The sequence below is a fragment of the Cheilinus undulatus genome, linkage group 7, assembly GCF_018320785.1.
Source record: "Cheilinus undulatus linkage group 7, ASM1832078v1, whole genome shotgun sequence".
In the NCBI taxonomy this organism is placed as follows: Eukaryota; Metazoa; Chordata; class Actinopteri; order Labriformes; family Labridae; genus Cheilinus; species Cheilinus undulatus.
Window position 1 is genome coordinate 30,949,633 of NC_054871.1, and position 24,083 is coordinate 30,973,715.

Here is a 24,083-nt window from a genome sequence, read left to right on the forward strand (position 1 = left end):
TAATGTCTTCTGCCATTATTGCACCGGCCTCTTCTTGCTGCTTGCATACAACACGACTCTGCCGCACCTTAAAGTACTACCCCTCGACGCTGATTGGTCCTGTCACTTTCTAACTGGGCCCAAACAGTTCAGATGGGAGCTTTGCAAGATGGATTTGCCAGTAAGAAACACGGAAATGGGGGATCCACTTGCTTTGCAAGGTTGGTTTTAAATCAAATATACAAAAGTATACAGAAAATTTCTATATACCATGCAACATGCATTGTTGCGCTGCAGATATTGAAGTCATGAAGTGAAAGTAGGACAGGTACTAAGATCACAGAAACTCTACCTTAAAGCCCCACCAAATGCACTGCATTTCCTGATTTAGGCAATCTGGTAAAAATGGCAGTTTAACTGCAGCTTTTGTTGGACCTGTACTTGTGTAACACATAATGAAGCAATACAAAATAATATGACAAATGATACAATACGATACATATGATACTCAACAAAACAATAGAATATGATACTGGAAATGTTTAGATATAGAGGTTACCATGTGATACAATACAATTTGATATGATGTAAAATAAAATAATATAAAACAATTACAGAACTGTTATAGTAGTAATGCAGTGTTGTTTACTAAGACATCTTAGAAAAGACCAGAAGAATCTCCAAGGCACTCGATAAAAAACCTTTATTTTCATTGCATGTCAGTGAGCTTTGGTACAAAGGCCTCTTTCCAGTTGAGCCGTTGTTTATATATATTTGCCTGAGATTTCATCTGACCAAGCCTTTTGACCATCCCTTAGCTCTGGCACTCATGCATTGAGCAAAATAAATAAATTTTATGCATCCCAAAAACATTCTTTATGTTAATGGGCTATATGCATCAAGTGGTTTTGTGCACTTAAAACATGTAGCCTATTCATCAATTCACAGCCTCTACCTACTGGGCTCTACATTAAAGTCCTGATAGCAGAAAAAATATTCTTCAGAGATCTTAAATGGAGTTACCGAGTTTAAAAATAGTACTATGCAAGACTGTGGCTGTTTAATGCGTTTTTTATTGGTTTTTGAAGAATTTAATGCTTTATAGAGGAGGTATACATTCAGTCAAAGTAGGCCCAGAAGATTCTTATTTAAGAAAATAAGTCAAAATGCTTTGTGCTTATTGAATTGAGTTGTCTTGGGACTCTACAGTTCAGTAATCTATGTACAGTCTGAACAGACACTCTAGATTTGCATGTACGTAGTACAGTGTACTCACTCTTCACACTCTCAGGAGCGGGACTGGCATGTTCTTCTCTTTGACAGGAACAGTTTGGTGAATGGGCAGATGGGAAGATAGGCCCACTCATGCGCCTCTAAGTCTGCCCCAGCTGCTTGGAGATATTAAATTCCATGACATGTGATGATTAATAGGGGTTGGGACTTCTTATACACCAAGGAATCAGCAAATATATGTGATCATTCACAGCTTTAAGCCGTAGGAGTTTAACCCCTTGGGTGAGTGATGGTGCTTGCAACTATGGTTTAATATTTACTGTGCTGGGTCAAACAGGGAGTCTTGATTGTGACCCAGATAAGCTGTTCAGCTAAGGTGTTACTAAAATGACTTATTATATTTCTGTCAGCTTTACTGCTTTGTCTTTACTGCTTTAGCTGTGCATGATCGTCCTTTTTTATCCCAGTGCTGCTGCTGTGGGAGACCTGCACTGTGAATTGGCCTAGTTAGTCCATCCTGGCCTGTCAAGTAGCACAGCAGGTTCAAATGTGACACTTGTGAGTAAGTGTTAATGTTTGTCAAATGTTGCTCATTTATTGTTAGCTTCTGCGCTATAAAACACTATGTATGAGAGCAAGGCCTCATTTAAAAATATTTGTTGATCTGTGCTGTTTCAGCAGATGTATTTTCTAATCTCTTGGAACAGATTCTGCATAAAACTCTAAAGGCATGTCAAACACCTCGGGATCTGGGGAATTTTCTGGTTTTTGTTTGCAGTTGAAGTCATAATGTGAAGGAATAACATCAATGTGGAATAAAATTACCAGAACCATTGGTCAAAGCCATCCTGGCCTCTATTAACAGTCAACTGATAGGATTTTAGTTGTTCTCTTTTTAATCTCTAATAGATACCTGCATGCATCACAGCAAAAATCTCTGGTAGACATTGTCTCTCAACTCACACTTCACTATTGCTTTTCATGTTGATAGCTGGACTGTAAACAGTTGCTACACCAGCTATCAGTAGAGCTTGGTTTTTCAGTGGCTTTTTTCAGAAGATATATTTTTGCTAGATGATATGCTAGGTTTTTAGATTGTCTTCTTCTGTGCAATCTAAATTGACTGTTTTCTGTTTGTCTTACAGGTGAACCACGCAAGTTTGATCCAAACTTCAGAGGCCCTGTTCACAACAGGTACTTCTTATACTCAGCATCATCATCACCTTTAGGTTTAGACATTGAATTCAGTACATGGCAGTTTTAAATGTATTTATTGTATAACAAATAATTGGATACATACATCTCTACAGCTAATGATAAAGGAAAAAACATATATTGAATTGGATTGTGTCAAACTCACAGTGACAGACATCATAACTCTTAAACAGAAGCCAACTAATCATATACTTAGAAAACAAAACTTTAGAGTTTTGATAATTTGGGTGAACTGTCCCTTTAACAACTGCTCACTATCTTCCAACATCTGATTCTTACACGTGCATCGATTTTGCCGATTGTGTAATCTTTTTGGCACCCATCCTGTCAGGGTGCTGCTGGATTGATCATTTGTCACGCTGCGTTAATAAAGATCGAGGTCAAAACGCTGGCAGCTCTCTCTCCACTCCACCACACAGATCAATGGCCATAAGTCAAGCTGGTGGCTGGAGTTAGCCCAATGACACACACTATTAACCGGCCAGATACACCCAAAACAGATGTAGTCCACATATCACCCAGGCTATCTCAGGGAGAAAGTGAAATGTCTCCTGTTTCTCACCCAACTGCACAGTAGAACTACTGCTGATGAACTGCACTCAGCTATCTGCCACATGACAATTGCAATTTTACACTGAGCACTGCTTCTTTATGCATGCATTTGTTCTCATTAAAAAGTGTGCCTTTATAAGCATTATTATAATGTGATTTAGTAATATGCTTGAAATCTAGTTATTGTAATTTGTATCATATCTATGTGAGAACAATACTGCTTTTGTTTGATATATATTACAATGAAATAAGGAAAACTGTTCATTTTGGGAGCATTTTGGGACAGTTAACTGCCAAAAAATTGGCAAAAAACCTTTCAGAGCAGTAAATGGAATCCTCCACATGAGCTATAATATAATGAATTTATGAGATGTTGAAAAGGAGTCCACATTGTAAGATAACGTGATTTCCCCAGCACAATAAAGAGCAAAATTTTCCTAATAAAGCTGAACCCCCAAGCGTGTCACCGCAGGCTTTTTCTTGCTGATTTAGTCATTTTCGGAGCTAATGTAGGCTCTCATCTCTTTTATGTTCAGTGTCAGTTTGGCAGGCTGCTGCAAAGGCATGTTTCAGTCCTCCCGTGCCTCTTTATCCCACCCTCTCCAGCCCATTTCACTGCTACAGCTGGGTGAAGGCTCCAAGGATACTTTGATGTTTCTGTGGCTCACAGGCTTTTCTTAATGAGAACTGGGAGAGAACCAACTCTGTGGCTGTCTTGTTTTCATGGGAGCTCTATGCCTAAGTGAAGTAACTGAGTCTGTGGTTATTGAGCAGTCCTCTAAAGAACAGACAGAAGTGGAAGTGGTGTAGTGTTAATTCCATCTGGCTCTAACTATGAAAAATACAAGAACAAAGATACTGTATAATCTTAGAACAGAGGAGCCACAACTACACAGCCATATAGCTAATGATGCCTTTCATAGTATCAGCATGTTTTTCTTCATTTACAGTATAAGACTACAAAGTAAACACATCTACACATCAGGTGTAAGACCTCTTTCATTGAACTATTTTATTGGAAAGGCCTCCCATGTGAAACATCACAGCACTGCAGTAATTGAGCCTATATATCAGAATAATTGATGAAAATGCCCCTACAAACAAATTCTGGACTTCAGTGGACTATGAAACAAGACTAGGTTAAAACCTAGTATACAGCTGACCACAACTATCTGGGACCCTTTTGTAATGCCGGACAGAGAAGAGGTCTCTGCCTACTCCCCCGAACAAGGTGTTCCACAGCACTGTAGACAGAGCATTAACCTGACACGCCAGATAGACTGTTTGATATATCCATTGCATGGATACATTTCACATTCATCTGGGAAAGCTCCCACAGAGAGCGTTTTTGAAAGGGCAGGACTTTCAAAAGATTCTCTGAAGGTGACTGGAGGAACATCTTGCCTGCCAAATTCATGACTGGCCAAGCAGAGCGACATGACAAAATGACGTTCTGCACATGCGCTAGTCTTGAGTTGACAGGCTACCGCTGATTATAAATAGCGAGTTTCCCTTTGAAAAAAAAACTGATGCCATGGCTGGTTTTGAGATGTGCAAAAACATCTTCTCTGCCAAGACAAGCTTTTGGTGTGCCTCTCTGCTCTTGTTTTAAAAGAAATGCTGTCCAGTTACAATTAAACTGCAGCGTTCCTACAGCTTCATCTGAGCTAACTGCTACCACAGCAGCAGCCATTGGAATCACCGGCAAAACCCACCTGTAACAATTGCACTCCAGTACCGAAGCAGACGGAGAGAAGAGTAAAAACATCTTTTTCTGTCACAAAAAGCTTTCAGTGTTGCTTTCTGCCCTTGTTTTAATAAAGATATGTTGTCCAGGTTTAACAAATCCGCAACTGTGGCAAAGTCTGAGCTAATCACCTCACCTCACTAGCAGCCATTGTACACAGCCACTCAAACAACAACTAACCGTTTCCCGTGTAACTATCACAAAGTCATGCTGAAACAGGTTGGCAGAAGAGCAAAAACATTTTTCACATCATGAAAATCTTTTAGTGTTGATTTTGATTTTTATGTCATACAAACATGGTCCAGTTCTAGTCAAACTAATGCTAGTTAGTAGTTAGTAAAAGTTACATCCGAGGTAAACAGCGCAGTGGAGGCAGCCATAAAAATCAGTACAATGAGTACAACTTAACCCTGCCCATAGCACAACTTGGCTCTGTATGGCTCTGAAACTATAGTCACTCACTCAGTAGGTCAGATACAGACCCATCTGTATGGCTGACCTTGGCGGTCAGCCACATAACACAGCCACACATCAGGTGTAAAATCTTTCCAAAGGAACGTCGACACTGGCAGATGCTGGCCTTGTGAACCCTCATAGGCCCATTGGCGAAATCCGACACCCGGCGATAACAGTCGCCGATGTTTGTCAAATGTGGAAAATAGACAAATCTGACGTACATGCTGCTGTGAGAGAAATTCAAAGATTTGATAAAAGCAATGATAGACAGCAATCTGAAACGTTTTTGCTGCATGCACCCTCCAGCTGTCTGTCCAGATCAGCTGAGTTTGCAGCACAGAGTGTCTCTGATATGGTTGAAATTAGCCTAAAAACAGTGGAACATTCTTCCGTTGTCTACTTGCCCCAGGAGGCTGTGCAGATGCAGATAGGAATGAGGCTGCTGACGTGATCCTGTCGGTAAGAGTTTCTAAACATCTTTTTACACATGGAGGTAGACTCTTATCACAGTTTAAAAACTAAACTTAACGAAGTATGTAACTTTAATAAAATCTCATGATACAGTAATACATCTATAACAAGTCCATGGTACGATATTTATCATAGTGTTGAAAAAACAACAACAACAAAAGAATACTTGGAACAAAAGCGACAGTATTAATTAAATGATAGTTGAATATTACAGTATGGTAAAAAAGTGCCATAGGTGTGCATTAGGATTTGAAATATTATTAATACTGTGGCTCCAGCATGTTTACTGACCTTCTAAAACCTTCAATGTCCACCATTGAAAAAAACTTTGAGTCTTTGGCAGTACATTCACTATTACACCTAGTGATCTGTTGTGCCCTTGCGCTGTTGTGGGGAAATGGTAATTGTGAACTCTTTCTTAAGAGTCCTTCAGCCCAGTCTGATTCTGCTGCCTGTATCTTTTTGGGGTGATAATTGCCAAGTGACTTCTTATGTCACTTGTTTTCCCCATTCCCCGCAGACTCACTCGTAGTGCCGCTATTTGTGACTTTGTAACTTTGAGTCGCGGCTTTGTCATGTCTCCTTCTCGTCTCACCGTCTGTCAGTCACACATCCATCAGCTGTTGGCTGTGCATATGATCAGTCAGAAGCTTAACGTGTGTAGCACAACGGGTCTGCAAACTGCAGCGGTAAACTTAGCAAAACAAACTCTGTTTGAGCGCCATAGAGTCCACTGTTAGCTCCAAAAAGCGAAGTTAGAGCTTCAGTTAAACGCGCACTGCTTGTTGTATGACAGCAGACAGAGACACACACTCACTCACCAACGCACACACATTAACACACACGCTCATCTGTGCGTTGTGTCCAACACTGTTAAAGCTCATATGAGAAAAAACACCACAAAATGATACAATAATCTATTTCTTTAAATTACAATGTGTTACTGACTTAAAGATTTATTTTGAGTGTTGAAAATATGGATGTCCTTAAATAGGATGAAAAATAGTTTGATTTTACTGATGCAACTCTTTATATTTCAGTCTATTGTAAACTGTGCTTAAAGTACTTTAAAAATAATCTAAATGCTTTTATTATACATAATTAAGTATAATATTAAAAATAGTTATTGTCATTGTAGCAATGAGTGCATAGTGTAGTAAATTAAAGATTCTGTAGACTGTTAAAATGAAAGGTTTGATTTGAACAGCATTCAAATGTACAGTTTGAGTCAAAGTTAGACAAAACATACTCTTTGGAAGCATTGATAACCTATTCAGTACTTAGTTCAACATTTTTAAATAGGCCTGAATGTGTTGCAATTATGACTTTCAGTTGTTTAAACGACATATTATCCAACCATGTATTTTTTTCCAGAATTAAAAAAAGTGTAATATCTCGTCTCATCTTGTGTCTTGTGGGCCCGAATCTTGTCTCGTCTCGTCTCGTCTCGTGAGATAAGTGTTCCATCACACCCTTACTCGTCACTCAATTGTCTCCCGCCACTTGAGTCAGGTCTGGAAATAAAAATGTGTCCTCAGTCCCGTTTAGCGCAGACTTGTATGTATCAATGTATCACAGAATATCAGATTTATGCGTTTTGCTGCTGTTAATACAGCCCAATAATGTTAAAGCAAATGTCCGGTAGTTGTTCTAAATGGCTGGAATTCTTGAGGACTGCCGGTCATTTTGACCGGGGACAAAAAAGTTGAGCGGAAACACTGCTATAGCAGTGTTACTCAACACGTGGCTCTTGAGCCACATGTGGCTCTTTTGTGATGATTTGCAGCTCTTTTATGTCTTGATTTGAAATATTATTCCACCAGAAACCTTGAAAAAGGGAAAGTTTGACCTCAGAAATTATTCATTGCAAGTCACATTCATCAGTTTGTTTCCCACACTTATACAACAGGCTTTAACTGTCGAACTTAATTGTCAACCTTTATTTTTTTCTGTATATTTCCATCTCCCTTATTTTCAATTTTTGCCCAGTTTTTTTTAAAATTTTTCCACTTTGAATCAACTTTTGCTGCTTTTAGCCCATTTTTGACACATCCTTTGGCCACTTTTTGCCCATTTTGCCACCTTTATCTTGCTGTTGGCTATTTTCCCTTGGTTTTTGCCACTTTTCACTCATTTAAGCTGCCTTTTGCCATTGAATGCTACTCTTGCTACCGTCTGCCCATTTTTCCCACCTTTTGCCATTTTTTGGCCCTTTTAATTCATTTTTTGCTACCTATTTGCTACTTTTTGATCATCTTTGCAACACATAACTCATTTTTTGTCACTTCTCGACCATTTTTGCCACTCTGCCCTTTTCTACCTTGTTTTCTCCCCATTTTTGCAACTTTTAACGCACTGTTTGGCATTCTATGTCTATTTCCCCCTTTTCGCCCATTTTTGCCACCTTCAACTTATTTTTATTGCCACTTTAACTCTACTTTTACTCTTAGATTGTGGTTCTTGAAAAGGTATTTTTCAACAACTTGGCTCTTTGAGCAGGGTTGAGTAACACTGATCTAGAGGAAAAGCAGAAAAAATTGGAGTCGGCCGATGGCACACAATGGGACATATCATGATATAATACGATACAACACACTCAGACACAAAAAGAACAATGAGATACAATTCAAAAACTGATGTGTCCTTCAACACCAATGTTGCACTTCTGCTGTATTTGACGTATTACAAAACAGTCAAAGATGATACGTTACAATACCTGATTAACTGAAAAATGTGTCCTTAAAATGGTTCTGTGGATGATAAATGCTTTCTTCCTCTGTAATTTGGTTTTAGTTACACCTTTCAAGGCCTCAGTATTTAACTTTTTACCCCACTGTCCAGTGTTATCGTAGCATTCTGTCCCCTCATGAATCAGTATCCTTTTCTTCTTTCTTGACCCAAACAAATAACTCCTTTGTGCTCAAATCTGGCCCTCCTCACTGATAATGTCTGTTACAAAGCAGGGACAGGCTGACAGATTCACACCACAATGACACCCATGCTATTCTGTGGCACTGCTGCCATCTGTGTCACCTTGGCTCCCACAGAATATCAATCAGCAAGTAAACACTGACACTAAAATTTCTTACTGCACTGACAGAGCTGACTGAGCAGGTTTTTTGTTTGTTATGTATTTCACAGTAGCATTGCCTTACAGTAGAGCACAATCAGGGCTGTGTATGGTCTATGTCAAAGTATGTGTGGGGGACTTCTGAGGGTTGTGACTGAGGCCAGGTCGGGGTCCGATAAGATTCACAGTTAGACTGTAATTTTGCGGCCTGCTTTCTGCCGATAAGACAACAAAGCTGAATTGTTTTTACTTACTTCACTTTGTCAGCCTCCCTTCAACACTCATCCACACATGCCTCAAAGGTGACTTTGTGTTAGCACTGTGCTGCTGCGTCTGCACTTTGTCTCAATAATGCAGCCGTGTCTGTACAAGGCAGTGGGAAAACAAGACAGATCTACAGTAACGGACACATTACAGCAGAGGGGAGGCAAGGTCAGCTTCAGACTCCCAATGCTCCCATGTATTCTGTAATCACCTTTGATGTGTGGCTGAGTGATCGCTAACTTATCTACATGCTAAAGGATGGAGAGTGACACGAAGGCAAGGAATGCAGCCATCACCATGGCAACACAGACAGCTCTTCCCTTTGTTCTTTTTTTTGAATTGAATGAAACTGTACTCCCTTGGTTCTCTTTGTTAATAATAAGCACAATATCAGCAGCTTTTTGCATGGCAGGTTGTCTTTATACCGCTCATATTCACTAGCTTCACCAAGCAGAGCTGTGTCCACTTTAGCTGTCATTGTTTTCCTATCATCTTTCAAACCTAAGTGTTGTTCTTTCAGCAAAAAGTGGTCCTCTAAGTCCTAAAGCTTTAAGTCATTTGAACACCAACTGCTCTTTTATTTTTCCTCCTGAAGATGCATCTTTTGCAGGTTTTGGCTTAGATTTGGATATTTGCCTGCAGGCTTAAAGTAGATGGTCAATAGGTCAGTTAATATCACCTCTAAATGTGAAAACCAGCATAAGAGAGCAGATGTAACATCATAAATTTTCGAGGTATCCTGAGTCTTAATGCAATTCACATAAGAGTGATGATAATGGGGTCATTTTGTACCTAAATGAGAAGTTTTATCAGCCCCAATGGTACAGAAAGGACTTCCAATTCTCTACATTGCTAAATTCAGCAAACCAATCTACCTGGAGCAGCTTGTTAATGCAGATTGCAAACTTTACAGCCGTTATTAATGCAGGACTATAAAAACAGGCTTATTTGCAAGTCACACTGAAATAAATTAGAGCCCTATGCTTGACTCTTTTCAATATCTCAGCTCCCGCTGGATTTCTAACCATTGCCGCCCACTCCCACAGTGCATTACATCTACTCCTGCCACACCTGTAACAGGTATGTCAAATTCCTCCCGCATCCCACACAGGTTCTGACAATCCATGTTAAATATTCAGAATAACAGACAGTTTAATCTGATATGTTCACTTAACCACCACCCTGGTTAAGTTTCCTCTCTGAATGAAGGAAACCCTAAGAAAACAGCTAAGGATGTTCCGATACCATTTTTTCCTTCCTGATACAATTATGATACCAAGGTGTTGGGTGTCGGCCGATAATGAGTACTGATCCTATATCAGTGTGAACTTTCTGGACTGTGCAGACAAGCATATTATTTTAGACCTATGTTTGACTCAGAACATGGCTCAACAAATAGAATCATAATGTACTGCATCTCTGTGACCCTGAAGTTGTTTTTCCTGCTGATTATTGAGTTTTAGTCATAAATATAAAAATGGCAGTATTACAGGGGCTGCATCACAGGCTCTCTCTATCTCTCTCTCCATTATGCTCTATTTGGGCAGCATGACGTGATTACAGAACAGCCTACAACTGGCTGACAAACCCTCACAAAGGGAAAACAATATGGCAGTTAGCATTCAAGTTAGCCTTCAAGCTAGCAGGAATAAATTATCGTATTTCAATTAAAATGGATAAAAAGATGTTCAATATCAGGTTTACTGGTGGGATTTTATCATTAAAGTCCCAAAAAGTCACACAAGTTCCAGGCTCACTGAAAGTGCTTCTGCAAGGGATTCAGAGGCATCAATAGCGTCAATGGAACGGAATAACGGCTAGCTTCAAGAGGAAAAACAAGTGAGAGGCAATGATTTATGGTTCAAAGGTTATTTAACTTTTGATAAATTGTGTCACTTCTTGTTGTGTATAACAGTGCCAGTCTGGAAGACATTTTAGTGATCACATTTGTAGAAAAACTGTCATGCAGCCACCAGTCTTTGCTGCTGCAGTGGGACCTTTGATTCTTCTTCTTCGCGCTCTGAATACAGTAGCCCGTGCATGCGGTGCAGCAAAGAAGAACTGATTTCCGGTTCATAGCGCTAACATTTAGCATGGCTAAACGCAGCAAAATATAAAGCTAAAACAAATGGTATCAGAGCAGTGCTTGAAACTTGTGTACTCGCTAATACAAATATCTGCATTTTAAGCAGTATCAGACGTATTTCCAATACTGGTATCAGAATTGGAACGACCCTTAAAGCAACCACATTCTTGTCATGCATAACTGTGCCACACATGGATGAAAAAAAGCTGCTGGGAGTCTCTTGATTTATATCCTGGTTATGGCTCAGTAATATAGCAATTTCAAAGTAATATTTTCTGGCCTTATTTAAATGCCATTTATTTTAAAATCATACAGAGGTGAAACTGTTTCCTGATCTCTAAAAAGTTCATGCGTCATATAAACTGCAGTGCACTTTTCATTAGCTCTCACAGAGAGTGAGCTAATCTTTACTCTATTTATGCTGTGCTATTACTGTCCGTATCATTACGTAATGCAATAAGGCCAATTTGCATGGAAATGGGTGTTTTTTCCCCAAATAACTGCATTATGGCTCAGTGTCTATGGGCACTATGTGCAACAGTTGGCCACAACACAATAAGGGGAGCATACAGCTGTGGCTTTTGACCTAATTACAAAGTTTTACACATGCTCTTTTTTGTGTTGTTTTAACAAAGTATCACATGGCCCAACTGCAGTTTGATGCTGGCTACAAGGAGACAGACCCATATTTAAACATGTTTAAGCAGCACCGGCGTCTTCCGATGATAAAACAGCAACTTAACTGTGACTTAGTGAGTGATTCCAACAGCAACGTGTGACAAATCTCCTGTATTATCTTCTTTAATTTAAGCACTAAGAAGTGCTTTAAAGAGAGCTTAGTTTGATCAGGGAATGTGGAGCAGGTGTATCATCTTATCCACCCCATCCTTGTGGATGTGTTTCAACAAAGTCCAGTTGTTTTCTGGCTCTGTAACTTTTTCTCACAAGCTTGTAGCAAATGGAACGCATTCAACTCAGGTGTGTATCATTCCCAGCTCCAACATCCAAGGTAAATGGAATGCAGCAGAGGCCCCCAAATGATGAATCGGCAGAACATTTTGGGGTTTTATGGAAAATCTGTACATATTTGTGATTTTTTTTCATGGCACCAGTTTCGAAGCAGTACACCAAAGAAGTCTTTTGAGAGGTATCAAGGACAACTGGAGCAACAGCGTGGCTTGCAAACTGACACAGACCGCCACCAATTACAGTAGTAGGAAAACAGGCCTTAGTGTCTCTTAAAGCTCCTGTTTTGTATGGGTTGATACTCAGCTCATCCCCCCTTGTATGTTGAAGGTCTGCAGGGGAAATGGTATTTGAGAGCCAAGAGCAGCGCACATATGTGACACCTGTATGGACCCGTGTTAGCATGCTGCATACAAAACAAGGACAATCTAGTCTTCGAAGAACTACACAGAGGAAACACTGTCACTCTCCTAGCTCTGGCCTCCTTTTGACATTGGCCTTGCTCCTGTGGAAGCGAGAGGAAATGAGGGTCTCAAGTCAATTTGTGTCGGGTATGGCTTTTCAGGAAGACTATGCATGTCTCTTGTGTGGCACAGCAGATTGAGCTCAGCTTTAGTCAAGGCTGGGCTCACAGCACTCACAGTCTGAATAGTTTTAGGGGAGGGCTGAGGAAGGGGCTGGACTGACAGCTTCATTTTAGGTGGGAAGGAGGAGAGGAAAGCTTGTTATGGGAGACAGCAAAGAGACTTCGGAAGAGAGAGGGGCTCTGAGATGCTGCTTTAAAGTAGCAGGCTCAGACTGCTGTGGAGAGATCTTCAAATAGCTGCCTATGTGCCTGTGAGACAGTTAACTCTGAAGGTGGGGGGATCGGGGTCTCATTAGAAAGTCAGTAGGAGCTCTACTTCAGCTTCTTAAAAAAAAAAAACAGGGGACTAGGACACCTTGTCATGCCTGGCAGCAAGCCCTGCACCCAAATGTAGAGCACACACTCACTTTCATACAACAACTCTGCCAAAATAATCTTTAACCAAAGAGTTAAACACACAATACCGTTTTTTTTTCATTGAGGGGGGGAGGAAAATTCCCTATTGCCTCCTGAGGAGTCATTAGTATGTGTATTTTCTTATAATACTGATTTGGAAAAATGGCTTTTGGCTGCAGATTATTCAGAAATAACCTTATTTTTCTTTTGTAATCATTTTCTTCTCCTGTCGTACATCTCTCATTTGTTCCCAGGAGCTGCACCGATGTGGTTTGCTGTGTCATCTTCATCATTGTCATCCTTGGCTACATTGCTCTGGGTACCGTTGGTGAGTTTGACACATTGCCGCGGATAACATCGCACAAATCCATCATAATGACTCACAACAGCATATACAGTACAAACATCAGATTCATGTACAAAGACTCCTGTGTGATCATGATCCAGAGGTATGAACTGCTCACTAATCCTGTTTTGTCCGAGTCACAAACAAAGGGGGCGTGCTCATCTTCTCAGGACGCCTGAAACTCAAGGAGAAACAAGTTTTTCTGTTTGTTATTAAAATATTCATAATTTCATGGTGGGTTATTCAACAAATTGCCTGATTGTTTAAAGTGTGGGGGAGCTGAGTAATGCAGCTCCCCTAGAGAATGGGCTATTCTTTTAATAAATTACCTCACCACAACTTGCAGCTTGTATTCCTCACTACAGACTTGAACTGAGCCCAGTGTATAGCTTCTTAGATCTCCCTGTAGATTCTTTGACAGGATGGCCAGTGATACTCACACGATGTCATTTCAGTCAGATTTTCTTGAAGAAACACCTAAATAGGAGAGTTTTGTCTGCAACTCAGTGCAGTCTTATACATCTCCTTTCTCTGTCTGTTTTCTTTTTTCTTTCTTCCTTTATTCCTCAAAATTTTTTCTCTTTTCACTCTTTTTTCTCTACCTTTATTTCACCCCAAACCAGTAATGTTTTCGATAAATCCTACAAATTAGAATTCATTAAATCCCACTTGGGTTACCAAAGTGCTATCTCTTACCAGCTCTTTGTCACTACAATCATGTCTTAATCTGGACATAGGAAACACTAACTGTTTCCCAATCATTTAAAAAAGCACAGAAGCCTTGACAATGGATGTTACATTAAAAAGACTCTGACATGTCGGCAATCAGCTGAAGAAACTTGGCGTTCTTTCTGCATAATTCTCAGTTTGATCATCCTTGATGTGTCAGAGACTTGTAGACCTTCTTTGTTGTGCCGCTCAGCACAATGCCTCATTGACTGGCAAGGTAAAAGGCCTCAACATTGTGTTGTTCAGGTTGGGAAAACAAATGAAACACATGAATCGCAGAGTAAATTGAATTTCGAGGCTGCTGTTACTTGTATCTAGAGCAACAGAACAAAACAAATGAAATAGAATTGATTTTTCTTTGTTTTTTTATATGTGTGTAGATGTTTCTTCTTAATTGACATGCACACATGCAGCTCTTCCAAATACATTTCCATTGTTGTCTTTTTAATTGTGTTTGCTGTTTTTTTTTTACCCTTGGTTGCTACACAGAGAAAAGATAGAACAAGACAGTAAAATTGTCATTTACACTTGTATATGTGTTTTCCTGTTAAAAATGCAAGTCATACAGTTGGGTTGTGTTTTCAGCCTGGATCCACGGCGACCCCAGGAAGGTCGTCTACCCTACAGACAGCCAGGGTCAATTCTGTGGCCAAAAGAGCACCCCCAATGCGTAAGTGAAAAAATATCTTTCTTAAACTCCTGTGAGGAATTTTTACTGATTTTAGAGCAGACTGAGATGAATACTAATGCCTCTTTTTGAGGAACAAAAGCACACCAGATCATCAGTGAGAGGACTGATTATTCTAGATAGTTGATTTTAGCCCCTATCATCCCTGCTGTGGGCTAAGTGTCAGACAAGGTGGTTAACAACATGCTGCAGGAACAGCCTTTTGTATAACTCCCCTCTCTAAAGAGTCACTGAGTTGCATTTTGGACAATTTAAAGACAGAAGGGTGAGTTTTTGGGGACAAACCAATATTGAAGATGTAAAGGTTGGGGTCATTAGAGCAATAAAAAGTAGGGGTGAGTGGGGAAAGACACACTTGTTTTGTTTTGATTTCATAACGTTACAGGATGAAATTATTAATAAATTGCTAAATTGTACAAGCATGGTTTGGTGGACTTGTTACTGCTATAATGAAAAAAAAAAAGTCCAACTGCCTCAACAGTTCTAAACATTTTAACAATCAAGTATCCGTGAATATCAGTATTTAATGTTTCTAGCTCTGTGTTGTGGGTGAAATTTAACGTACATTTTGTTCACCATGCTGTGCAAACCAGATGTACAGGTCAATTTTTATGTGACCCATTTGAGTAATGTTCTCTATTTAGATTGTCACTTCTTAATAGTGTTTCATTTACCAGTAGTCTACAATCAGAGAGACCTTAAGGTTGTGATAAATAAAGCTGTATTTTAAGAAAATATCTTACATATCTTACATGTTACCAACAAAGGCTCAGGTAATGAGTTGTTTTAAGAAGTGTAAACTAAAATGTCACCTGAATGTTGACATCTGTGAGAAGTATCACAACAGGTAATGTACCCAGCCATTGGTGTCTTTGCGCCATGTCTCTGTAATGTACCACTTTCACTTTAACTATTTTGTTATTATAAACAGTGGAATACCGCTTGAAGGGTCTGTTATTTAGATAGTCCAATACAACTGATAGCCTGCCATTTAGGCAGTTCTGACCGGTTCTGGCCCAGACAAAGCCAATAATGCACTGCGAAGAGATGTCAGTTGCCAAGCTCTGTAGGTGTTGTCATGTGACAATGAATTCAGGAAGTATCCATCATCTCTAGCTTGCCTTTTTTTTTTTTTTAAGAGGATTGTCTTTTGCCTCAGTGTGGTGCCTGGAGATGTTTTTCATGACTGAATTGGCCTGGTGGTTCATAATACAGCTACTTGTCATACAAAAAACTAAAATAAAGATTTTTTTAAAAATCACCTCATAGGAACTTTTAATAATTAAATCTTTTTTTCTACATTTGCAGCTATTTCTGTACTTATGAGAAAACCAGGCTTAATTTTAACCTTTTATATATTGAAATTAAGGCTCTTCTGGGCTTGTCTGGTAAATGTGGCATGTGTTATATGTGCTGAAGCTTTGTTCTAGATTCATACTGATAATTCATTGGATAGAAGAGATGTTGACATAAAGTTTCATTTTTTCATTCAACTTCTCTCTAATTTGTTATTAATCTTGAAGACAGCACAGGTCAAATTTGACTCATCTTACCCCACTCTTCCTTACTGCTTTGTCCACAGAGAGGTGCGTAAATCAACGCAAAACAAAAGTTCATCACAGGAGCTTTAAAGTTCCGTAGACTGTAAAACTTCCTCAATTCGTTTCTCAGCTTTTCGTTGTTGTCTTGGAAAAAAAATTCCCTGCAGTACACAGAGATTGCTTGTGATTAACCGTGGCAGACTTCACTTCCTTCTCTGAGTGTCTGCGTGTGCATAAATGCTTCCTGATAAAACCTTTTTTTCTCATCCGAATCATCTCATTGTCTCCATCATTCTTCTCCACAGAAACAAAGCCATATTATTCTACTTCAACATGTTGAAATGTGCCAATCCTGCAGTTTTAATTAACCTCCAGTGCCCTACAACCCAGGTAAGAGGCCAAGCAAAGGCCCTTCTAGCAGCATATTTTTACACTGCTTCACGTTGCTCTCTGACTTTTCCTCCACGCTTGATTATGCAAGATTGATGGGCTCTCTCATTAAGAGGACGTGTTTCTTCCTGCAGCTCTGTGTCTCCAAGTGCCCTGACAGATTTGCCACTCTGCTGGATGCGTGGAATACCAAAAACTGGGAATATTACAAGAAATTCTGCAAGCCGGGCTTTGAGATTGGCAGCAAGGTGAGAGGCTGTTGCTAGAGGTCCTTCTGGGTTATTTTTGAACAAGATGAAAAAATATTTATTGAACCCTGTGTATTTTTGAACAGTTCCTGTTTGCTGATCTTTCAGACAAATAATATGTATGTGGATACCTGTCCCAAGAGTTTTATTCAGGAAAAAAACTTTGATGAACTCTGCTTCTATTTTAAACGCTCTTTTTGATTAAATCTGACTTTTTGAGTAGCTCTTCTTGCTACAGTGCTTAAACAATCCCCAGATTTCAATAGTCATAATGAAGAGCTCACTGGAATGTACTTTGAGAGACAGGTGGAAGGGAGCGATCAGCTACTGATGTGCATCACAGCTCTGTTCTGGCAGCTGGCAGGAGTTCAGTATTGGTGACGTTGGTATGATGGTGTGTAAGAAGCACAGAGTGAGGTGCTGTGTGGGAGCGCCTAACAGCTCAGGCATACTGTTTGAACTGAATCATTGATTTTTCTTCCCACATCATCTTAAGTATGAAAATGTTACATCAGACAGGATTCATCTGACTACTTGGGGACATACAGAAATAATGACATTAATTATTTCTCTCTACAAGCACAGAATTGAGGTTGTTAAAACTTATAAGAAAATCTCTAGAATTGTAATTAATCTTATTATTCATATAAAAATAAACAGTGAAACTTTTTGGTGCTTATGATTATTATCAAGTGTACTAGACTAACAAACAGTAAATTTATGGTATTTGCATAATAGGAATCAGGAAAAGTATGAATATTTAGTAAAGTGCAGAAATTTTAGGCATGTTTGGGCCAAAAGTTGAGGCTGAAGTAAGGCGTGTAATGATGAGTAAGCCCAGCTGAGGGCACCATCAGGCAGGGAAGGAGGATTAACACACTTCCAGTTGTGCTCTGGATGTCCTTGCATATTACCAGGGGCATGGGAAAATAATCTGTTGAAAAAATAACAAGGCCGCACCTTTGGGGTGGAGTAAGGGGTGGATGTGGCAAGTAAGCATGGCCCAGGGTACACCATAAAAAACAACCTGTAAATTTTACTCAATTAAATTGAGGTAACAATTTGCATTTATTTTGATTGTGTAAATTTTGCCAAATACTTGCACAAATTTGAACAAATGAACAGCTGCAATATACTCAAATAAATTCGGTAAATTAAAGTCAAATTTCCAATTAGATTCTAGAATTTATTACTTAATGACAATGAGTAATATTTCCTCCCTATTTTTCATAAGGAATATTTCATCTTGTGCATTAATTATTCATTGGCTTTACACAGTTATATGTTGTACTCTTTTTTTTTTCTAATCAAATGAGATACAGCCATGGTATTGTTAGAAGCCGGCTCAACATAAAAAAGAGACAGACAGGTAAACCGTAACTGAGGAAGGGCTCTTCAATTAAATAGAGCTCAACTATCATGTAAAGGTCACAGCCACTTCCAAAGGCAGAAAGTCACTGACTGAGTGGGTAACATCACTCATGGTGCAAAAGTGTCTAGTGACACTAATACCTGGAGCACACTGTAAAACCAAACAAGTTGAAAACGCTAAAAAAAAAAAAAATCAAGATTACGTCAAAGTTTGTAGCTGGTGAAAATACATTTTTTGAGTTATCATTATATTGGGCAAACTTGACTTTTTTGAGTCACGCTGCACTGTAGAACTAAAAAATCAGTTTAGATCCAACTCAAAATAACATGTTTAAGTATTTTCCTAAACCAAGTGTTTTTCATTTACTGCAGTTTTCCCTTATTTCTTTTATATACTTTAATCTTGAACATTTATGCCACACAAGGTAGATCAACTTAAGTGACAATAACTGACAGGTGCACACTGAACCAGGAAGTCCTGCTCTATCATGTTCAGTACATCATTCCAACTAAGTTATAGTTTTTCCCACAGGTGGGACTTCTCTGACTGAGTCGGTGACTTCACTCATTGTGCAAAAGTGTCTAGTGCCCAAAGGCATTCTGGGAAAACTCTGGCCAAAACTCTGCCCAAGCAGAGCCCTGGGCAATGAGCAACTAATGATGCATGCACACCTGGCAGTGCACACCCAGTGTTTTTAGGCAGATTTCATTCAATTTATTTGTCTTGCTACCTTTATTGTTAAAATAAAGAGAAAATATTTCAAATGTACCCACTCTAATAAAGTTATCTGTCTTACTTTATTTTTTAGTATGATTTAAACAATTTGACTGAATATGATTTACTACCCACAAAAATCTTTTTTCATGGTGTACTGTCTTGGTGTGAAGTAGTATTGCCCCTGTGCCCCTGGTCATGCTGTGTAAGTTCCAAGGACGCAAAAGCTCTCCTGGCATATCAGTAGGGGTGAAAAGGCATGGACAAAAGCAATGGTTTTGAGCTTGATACCCCCCCCCAGCCCTGGGTTGGACAAATACTTTGTCCTACATGCCTGGACTTATGCTGGTGACTGAATGTTTCCCTGACTTTGTGATGCAGATGTAAAATCACTGATGCTAAATATATTCATAAAAGAATAAGGGATGAGATTTTACAGTAGTTTCAGTACTAAAGTATTTGCGCACCCCTATGAAGAGTACTTGAGTACTTGTTTATCATAGTTACCATAAAAGAAAAACTAATTAATCACGCAAGAGCTGCCAGTGGCCCACTATGTTTACTGTGGTTTGGTGCTCATCAGTACTTTAAACCCCAGCTCCGAATGAAATAACACAAGTCTTGTTATCACCATTCTTATTTTCTTAAAGCTTGTATACACAGTAAAGTTTAAGATATATGACTAAAATTGCCCTTAAAATCAAAAACAAGGTGCCCATGTGGTCATAAAAAGGATTAAAAGTTGATAAATCAATTCAGTCAAAATTAACACTTTTCATGGTATTTTAAAAGTAATTAATGCAAGACTATTAGGTCTTACTAGTTTTTATTTTTAATTTTGTAGCCTTTTTAGTTAAAGACGATGTAGGCTAGTTTATCTGCTTTTATTTTTTTCTATTTAGATTTAATCACACATGAGATTTTTTAAAATCTGTGTCAGAGATAAATTATTGAAATTAATACAACTCAATTATTGTGTGCTATGGTAAAGTGATTACTGACACATTAATGCTCAAAAATCAAAATGAATGTTTATTAGTATCCTGAAATTGGTAGTTATACCTTGTGTTTTTCTTAATACCTGTTTGTAGGTTGTTAAATTATTTAGTTTTAACAGCAGTGTTTGTAAAGAGATACTTCTCAGTTTAAGGATAGCTATTTTATTCCTCTTAATTTAAAAAGAGATAATACCTTCCATTCAGCTACCATATGGTATCTTTTTCTTTTTTTTACTCTTCAATTGTATAATCTCAAAACACTCCAAAAAAGCCGAAATCATACTAAAATAGAAAAAAAAAAAAGACTTTTTCTTTTTTTGTCACATTCTTGTCTTACTATCGGCACAAAACATATATGCAAAGTATGTCATGAAAGTAACTAGTTAGAAAATGAAGATGCAATAGGTCTTAAAATGTATGTAGAGGGTCTTTAAAAATGTCTTAAAAAGTACTAAATCCAATGTCAGATTTTCTGTACACCCTGAAAAGTAAACCTACATAAATATATACGTGGCACCACACATTCTAGCAAAAGACACAGATTTTTCAGCATTATTATAGAATATTGAATATATAGAATATAGAATATTGGTTGTCTAGTGTGTGGTCTGTTTCCACAAAGTGGTCTGGTTTGGTTCAGTACAGTTATTTCTTAGCTTAGCTCGTTAACTCTGAGCTTACCTTTGTTTCCTCAGCTGATGTCTGTCTCACCAACCTTCAGCCTTGATCGTTGTGACAGGAAATCCATCTCTTTTAAGAGATCCAAATCATTGAGCTCAGCTCAGTTGTGTTACTTATTTGGCTCCCAAATGGCTCTTCACTTGGTAACAGTTTGGCTTATTAAATGTGGATTGAAAAACAATAAAGGATGGAGGAAAGGATACTTGCACTCAAACGGGAGCTAGCTACCACAGCAAAAATAATGACATGTTTTGTACTATAGGCTTGTTTGTGAACATTTCATCATCATTCGTGCACCCACCTGACAAGGTTTACTCAGTCGTACATTACCGTTTTAATTAAAAGCATTTTTGTTACAAAATGAGGATTTTTTAAAGTGATGAACTGTGGTAAAAAAGAAAAAAAAACATGTTTTGTAAAGTGCAGGAATCATATTCAATGTTGATGACAATTGCAGTTCATTTAGCGCTGTAAAATACAAACTTTCCTCTATTTTCGTTCATCCCTAATAACTGTCCCCCACCCCCTAACCCCCAACAGACATTCTGGATCACATGATTGCAAACAACCTATAGGGGAGTATGTCCCCAGACCTTCTTAGGTTTGGGCTAAGCCCTAGGTATTTACTTCTTCTAACTCCTGGAGATAAATCTCTTGTTTCCAGTCTTTGAATCATGTCTTTTATTTCTTTTTCAGAGTATTGCAGAAGTCATCCGAGATGAAGACTGTCCGTCTATGATTGTGCCAAGCAGACCTTGTAAGTGAATCTCAAGAAATCTAGTAACCAATACTAGCTGTTTTTTCTTTTAATATTTTAAATAATGCTTGAAAATGTGTTACAGTTCTTCAGCGGTGCTTCCCTGATTTCATAACAAGAAATGGAATCTTAACCGTAGCCAATCAGACCATCTTCACAGACGGTGACAACAACAAGAGGAGCGTCAGCGACCTCAAAGATGCTGCCAAGTAAGATCAGTCTCTCTAAAATGTGAATCTATGTCTGTGTTGTACAAACAGCTCTTTAAGTCACATTCCTCAGATAAAAAATTCGTTATTTCTGCAGTAAAATCATATGCATCAGTAATTAACCTTGTGAAATAAAGTGTTTTTAAACTCTTATACCGTCTATAGGGCTGCCAACTCTGCAACCAGAGGGTTTTGGACAGATATTAAAGGGTAGGACATGTGGGCATGTCACTGATGCCCAGGAATGTGTCCAACCACATTCAAATTCTCTTGCATGTTTAATGCATGAAAAAGCAGCTCACCCCTGAGTTCAAGAGTAGAACTTCAGGGGTACCTACAAGCTTTCAGCATCTGCTTTATAAATCTACACTCTCAATATGTAAATGGGCTGAGTTAGCAGAATTTGATAAGTAGTAGAAATCATGTGTTCAACCCAGTGAGTTGATGTTTTTAAACATACATGATTGTGTTTGCTGTGATCAGCTTTTTAATTGCCCTGACTTAACTGGAAATATAATGTGCTTTAATGCTTTTTTTCTTTGTAGCCAAGTTACCGCTGTGCAGCAAGGAGTGAAAAGGTCTCAAAAAGGATTTACTTTAGCTTTTTAACCTTCTCTGTAGCTTTGAGTAGACTAACCCCTGCTTGTGCTTTTTCATCCTGAAGAATCTGTTCCCACTTCCCTACACTTTTCAAAGTGAACAGGAATAAGGACAGATTCATAATATTTGGCATATACCAACCTAAAAACATCAAGTCATCTGCTTCTCCAAATACAATAGAGAGGGAAGGGGTGCCCCCTGGTGTTCATTAGCCTCGTGCCAGAGTTTATCTTGAATGCAAGATTTCATAACAGTTCTGGATATGATCCAAACTCCCACCTCTGAGCAGGTTTCACTAACCTTTAGGGAGCTGAATTAGAGCGCCTCATTACAGGGTTGTTGTCTGAACTGCCTGTAACTGCTCTGTTTAGCCTGTAGCAAAGTTAGCATGTCCCCTCTGCCTCCTGTCGTCCTGTACTGTAGAGCTTTATCTGAGTCATAGGGCAGTGTATCTGCAATAAGACTCTGCAGCACTTCTGTTTGACATTGCTTCAAGTGTTTCATTTTTTCCTGAAGCTTTCTACTGGAGGAAAGATAAACTTAAGCTACCTATTATCATTCAGTGAGACTTTGCATTAATTGAATTTAGCCTATGCAAGTTTTTATAGTTTGTCGAACCAGAATTTTCACATCAAAGTCTCCACATCAAACGCTGACTCATTTATTTTTGGTTGAAAAAAGATGAGTCACGATCTCTAGGGATGTTGGAGGCTCGAGGCTGCACTGATTTTGATAAGGATGAACTTAATACATAAAAATGTATATTTTACATTAAGTCTTTTATGTTGAATATTTGAAGCAAATTATTTTTGTCTTTGCACAACTATTTTTCTTGATCTGACAGAGCTACATGAGTTGTTGTGTTAGATGTATAATCTTTATCACATCCAGTAATGTGTTGCTTATTCATCCATCGCCATACTAAAGAAACTACTGCTTAACAGGCACTGAAGCAACACTGATGCTGTTTTTATGGCTCCTAATTATAGGGCCCACAACCTTTTAAGCCTTTTAACATACGTAGGTCTTAAAGCTGGGATTTCTAAAAACATTCGATACTTTTTTTCTTTGTTTTACTGTTAGAACAATAAAAATAAAGTGTCAAAAATGTTTTGAGACATTCCAGTGAGTAGCCTTGTGAAACACAAACCTGCCACAGCCCCTCTATCAGAAAGCTTTTGTGTTTCCTCTGTGACTCACTTTTTTCCCCTCACCTTGTTGCTCCATCACAGAAGTATCACCAATCTGCTCAATGCCAAAGAAATTGGCATGAAGATCTTTGAAGATTATGGGAATTCCTGGGACTGGATCCTCATGTAAGAATGATTTTCATGTTTCTGTGTCTTTTTTAAAGGATTAGTTTCTTCTCTGTAGGTGCAGAAAATTGAATTAAACCATCCCGCAACCTTTACATATCTTTTACATCTTTCCAGCCTGCATGAGCTACAGATTGGTTCTGATTTTAGAAAAAGTTTTTAAAAATCAAAATGGTTAAAGTGTTTATAAACTGTTTACAGGTCAAATAAAACTCAGTTTTTCCTGTTTGTGTTGCTACAGTGGACTGGTGATAACCATGGTAGTCAGTCTGATCTTCATCCTGCTGCTGCGCTTCACTGCTTGTGTGCTCCTGTGGCTCATCATCTTTGGTGTCATCACTGCGGTAGCCTTCGGTGAGCGTAGATATTAAATAGCAATATTAATTTAACCACTTTTTCAGTTTTGGCTGTATATTTAAGCTTTATCACGTGACAGGAAGCGATGCTGTTCTGAATACCAGCGTGATGATTTT

The 24,083-nt window shown here is 38.7% G+C and overlaps 1 protein-coding gene across 2 annotated transcripts in view; it reads left to right on the forward strand.

Moving 5' to 3' along the window:
- The window catches only part of slc44a5b (solute carrier family 44 member 5b), a 54,084-nt gene that overhangs the window by 20,363 nt on the left and 9,638 nt on the right, over positions 1–24,083 (forward strand). For both annotated transcript variants that reach the window (XM_041791728.1, XM_041791727.1), the window contains exons 2-10: positions 2,358–2,406; positions 13,276–13,349; positions 14,682–14,766; positions 16,631–16,715; positions 16,850–16,963; positions 21,425–21,485; positions 21,571–21,694; positions 23,527–23,610; positions 23,852–23,964. In XM_041791728.1, the coding sequence (XP_041647662.1) occupies positions 2,358–2,406; positions 13,276–13,349; positions 14,682–14,766; positions 16,631–16,715; positions 16,850–16,963; positions 21,425–21,485; positions 21,571–21,694; positions 23,527–23,610; positions 23,852–23,964 (789 nt within the window). The remainder of the gene's footprint in view (positions 1–2,357; positions 2,407–13,275; positions 13,350–14,681; positions 14,767–16,630; positions 16,716–16,849; positions 16,964–21,424; positions 21,486–21,570; positions 21,695–23,526; positions 23,611–23,851; positions 23,965–24,083) is intronic.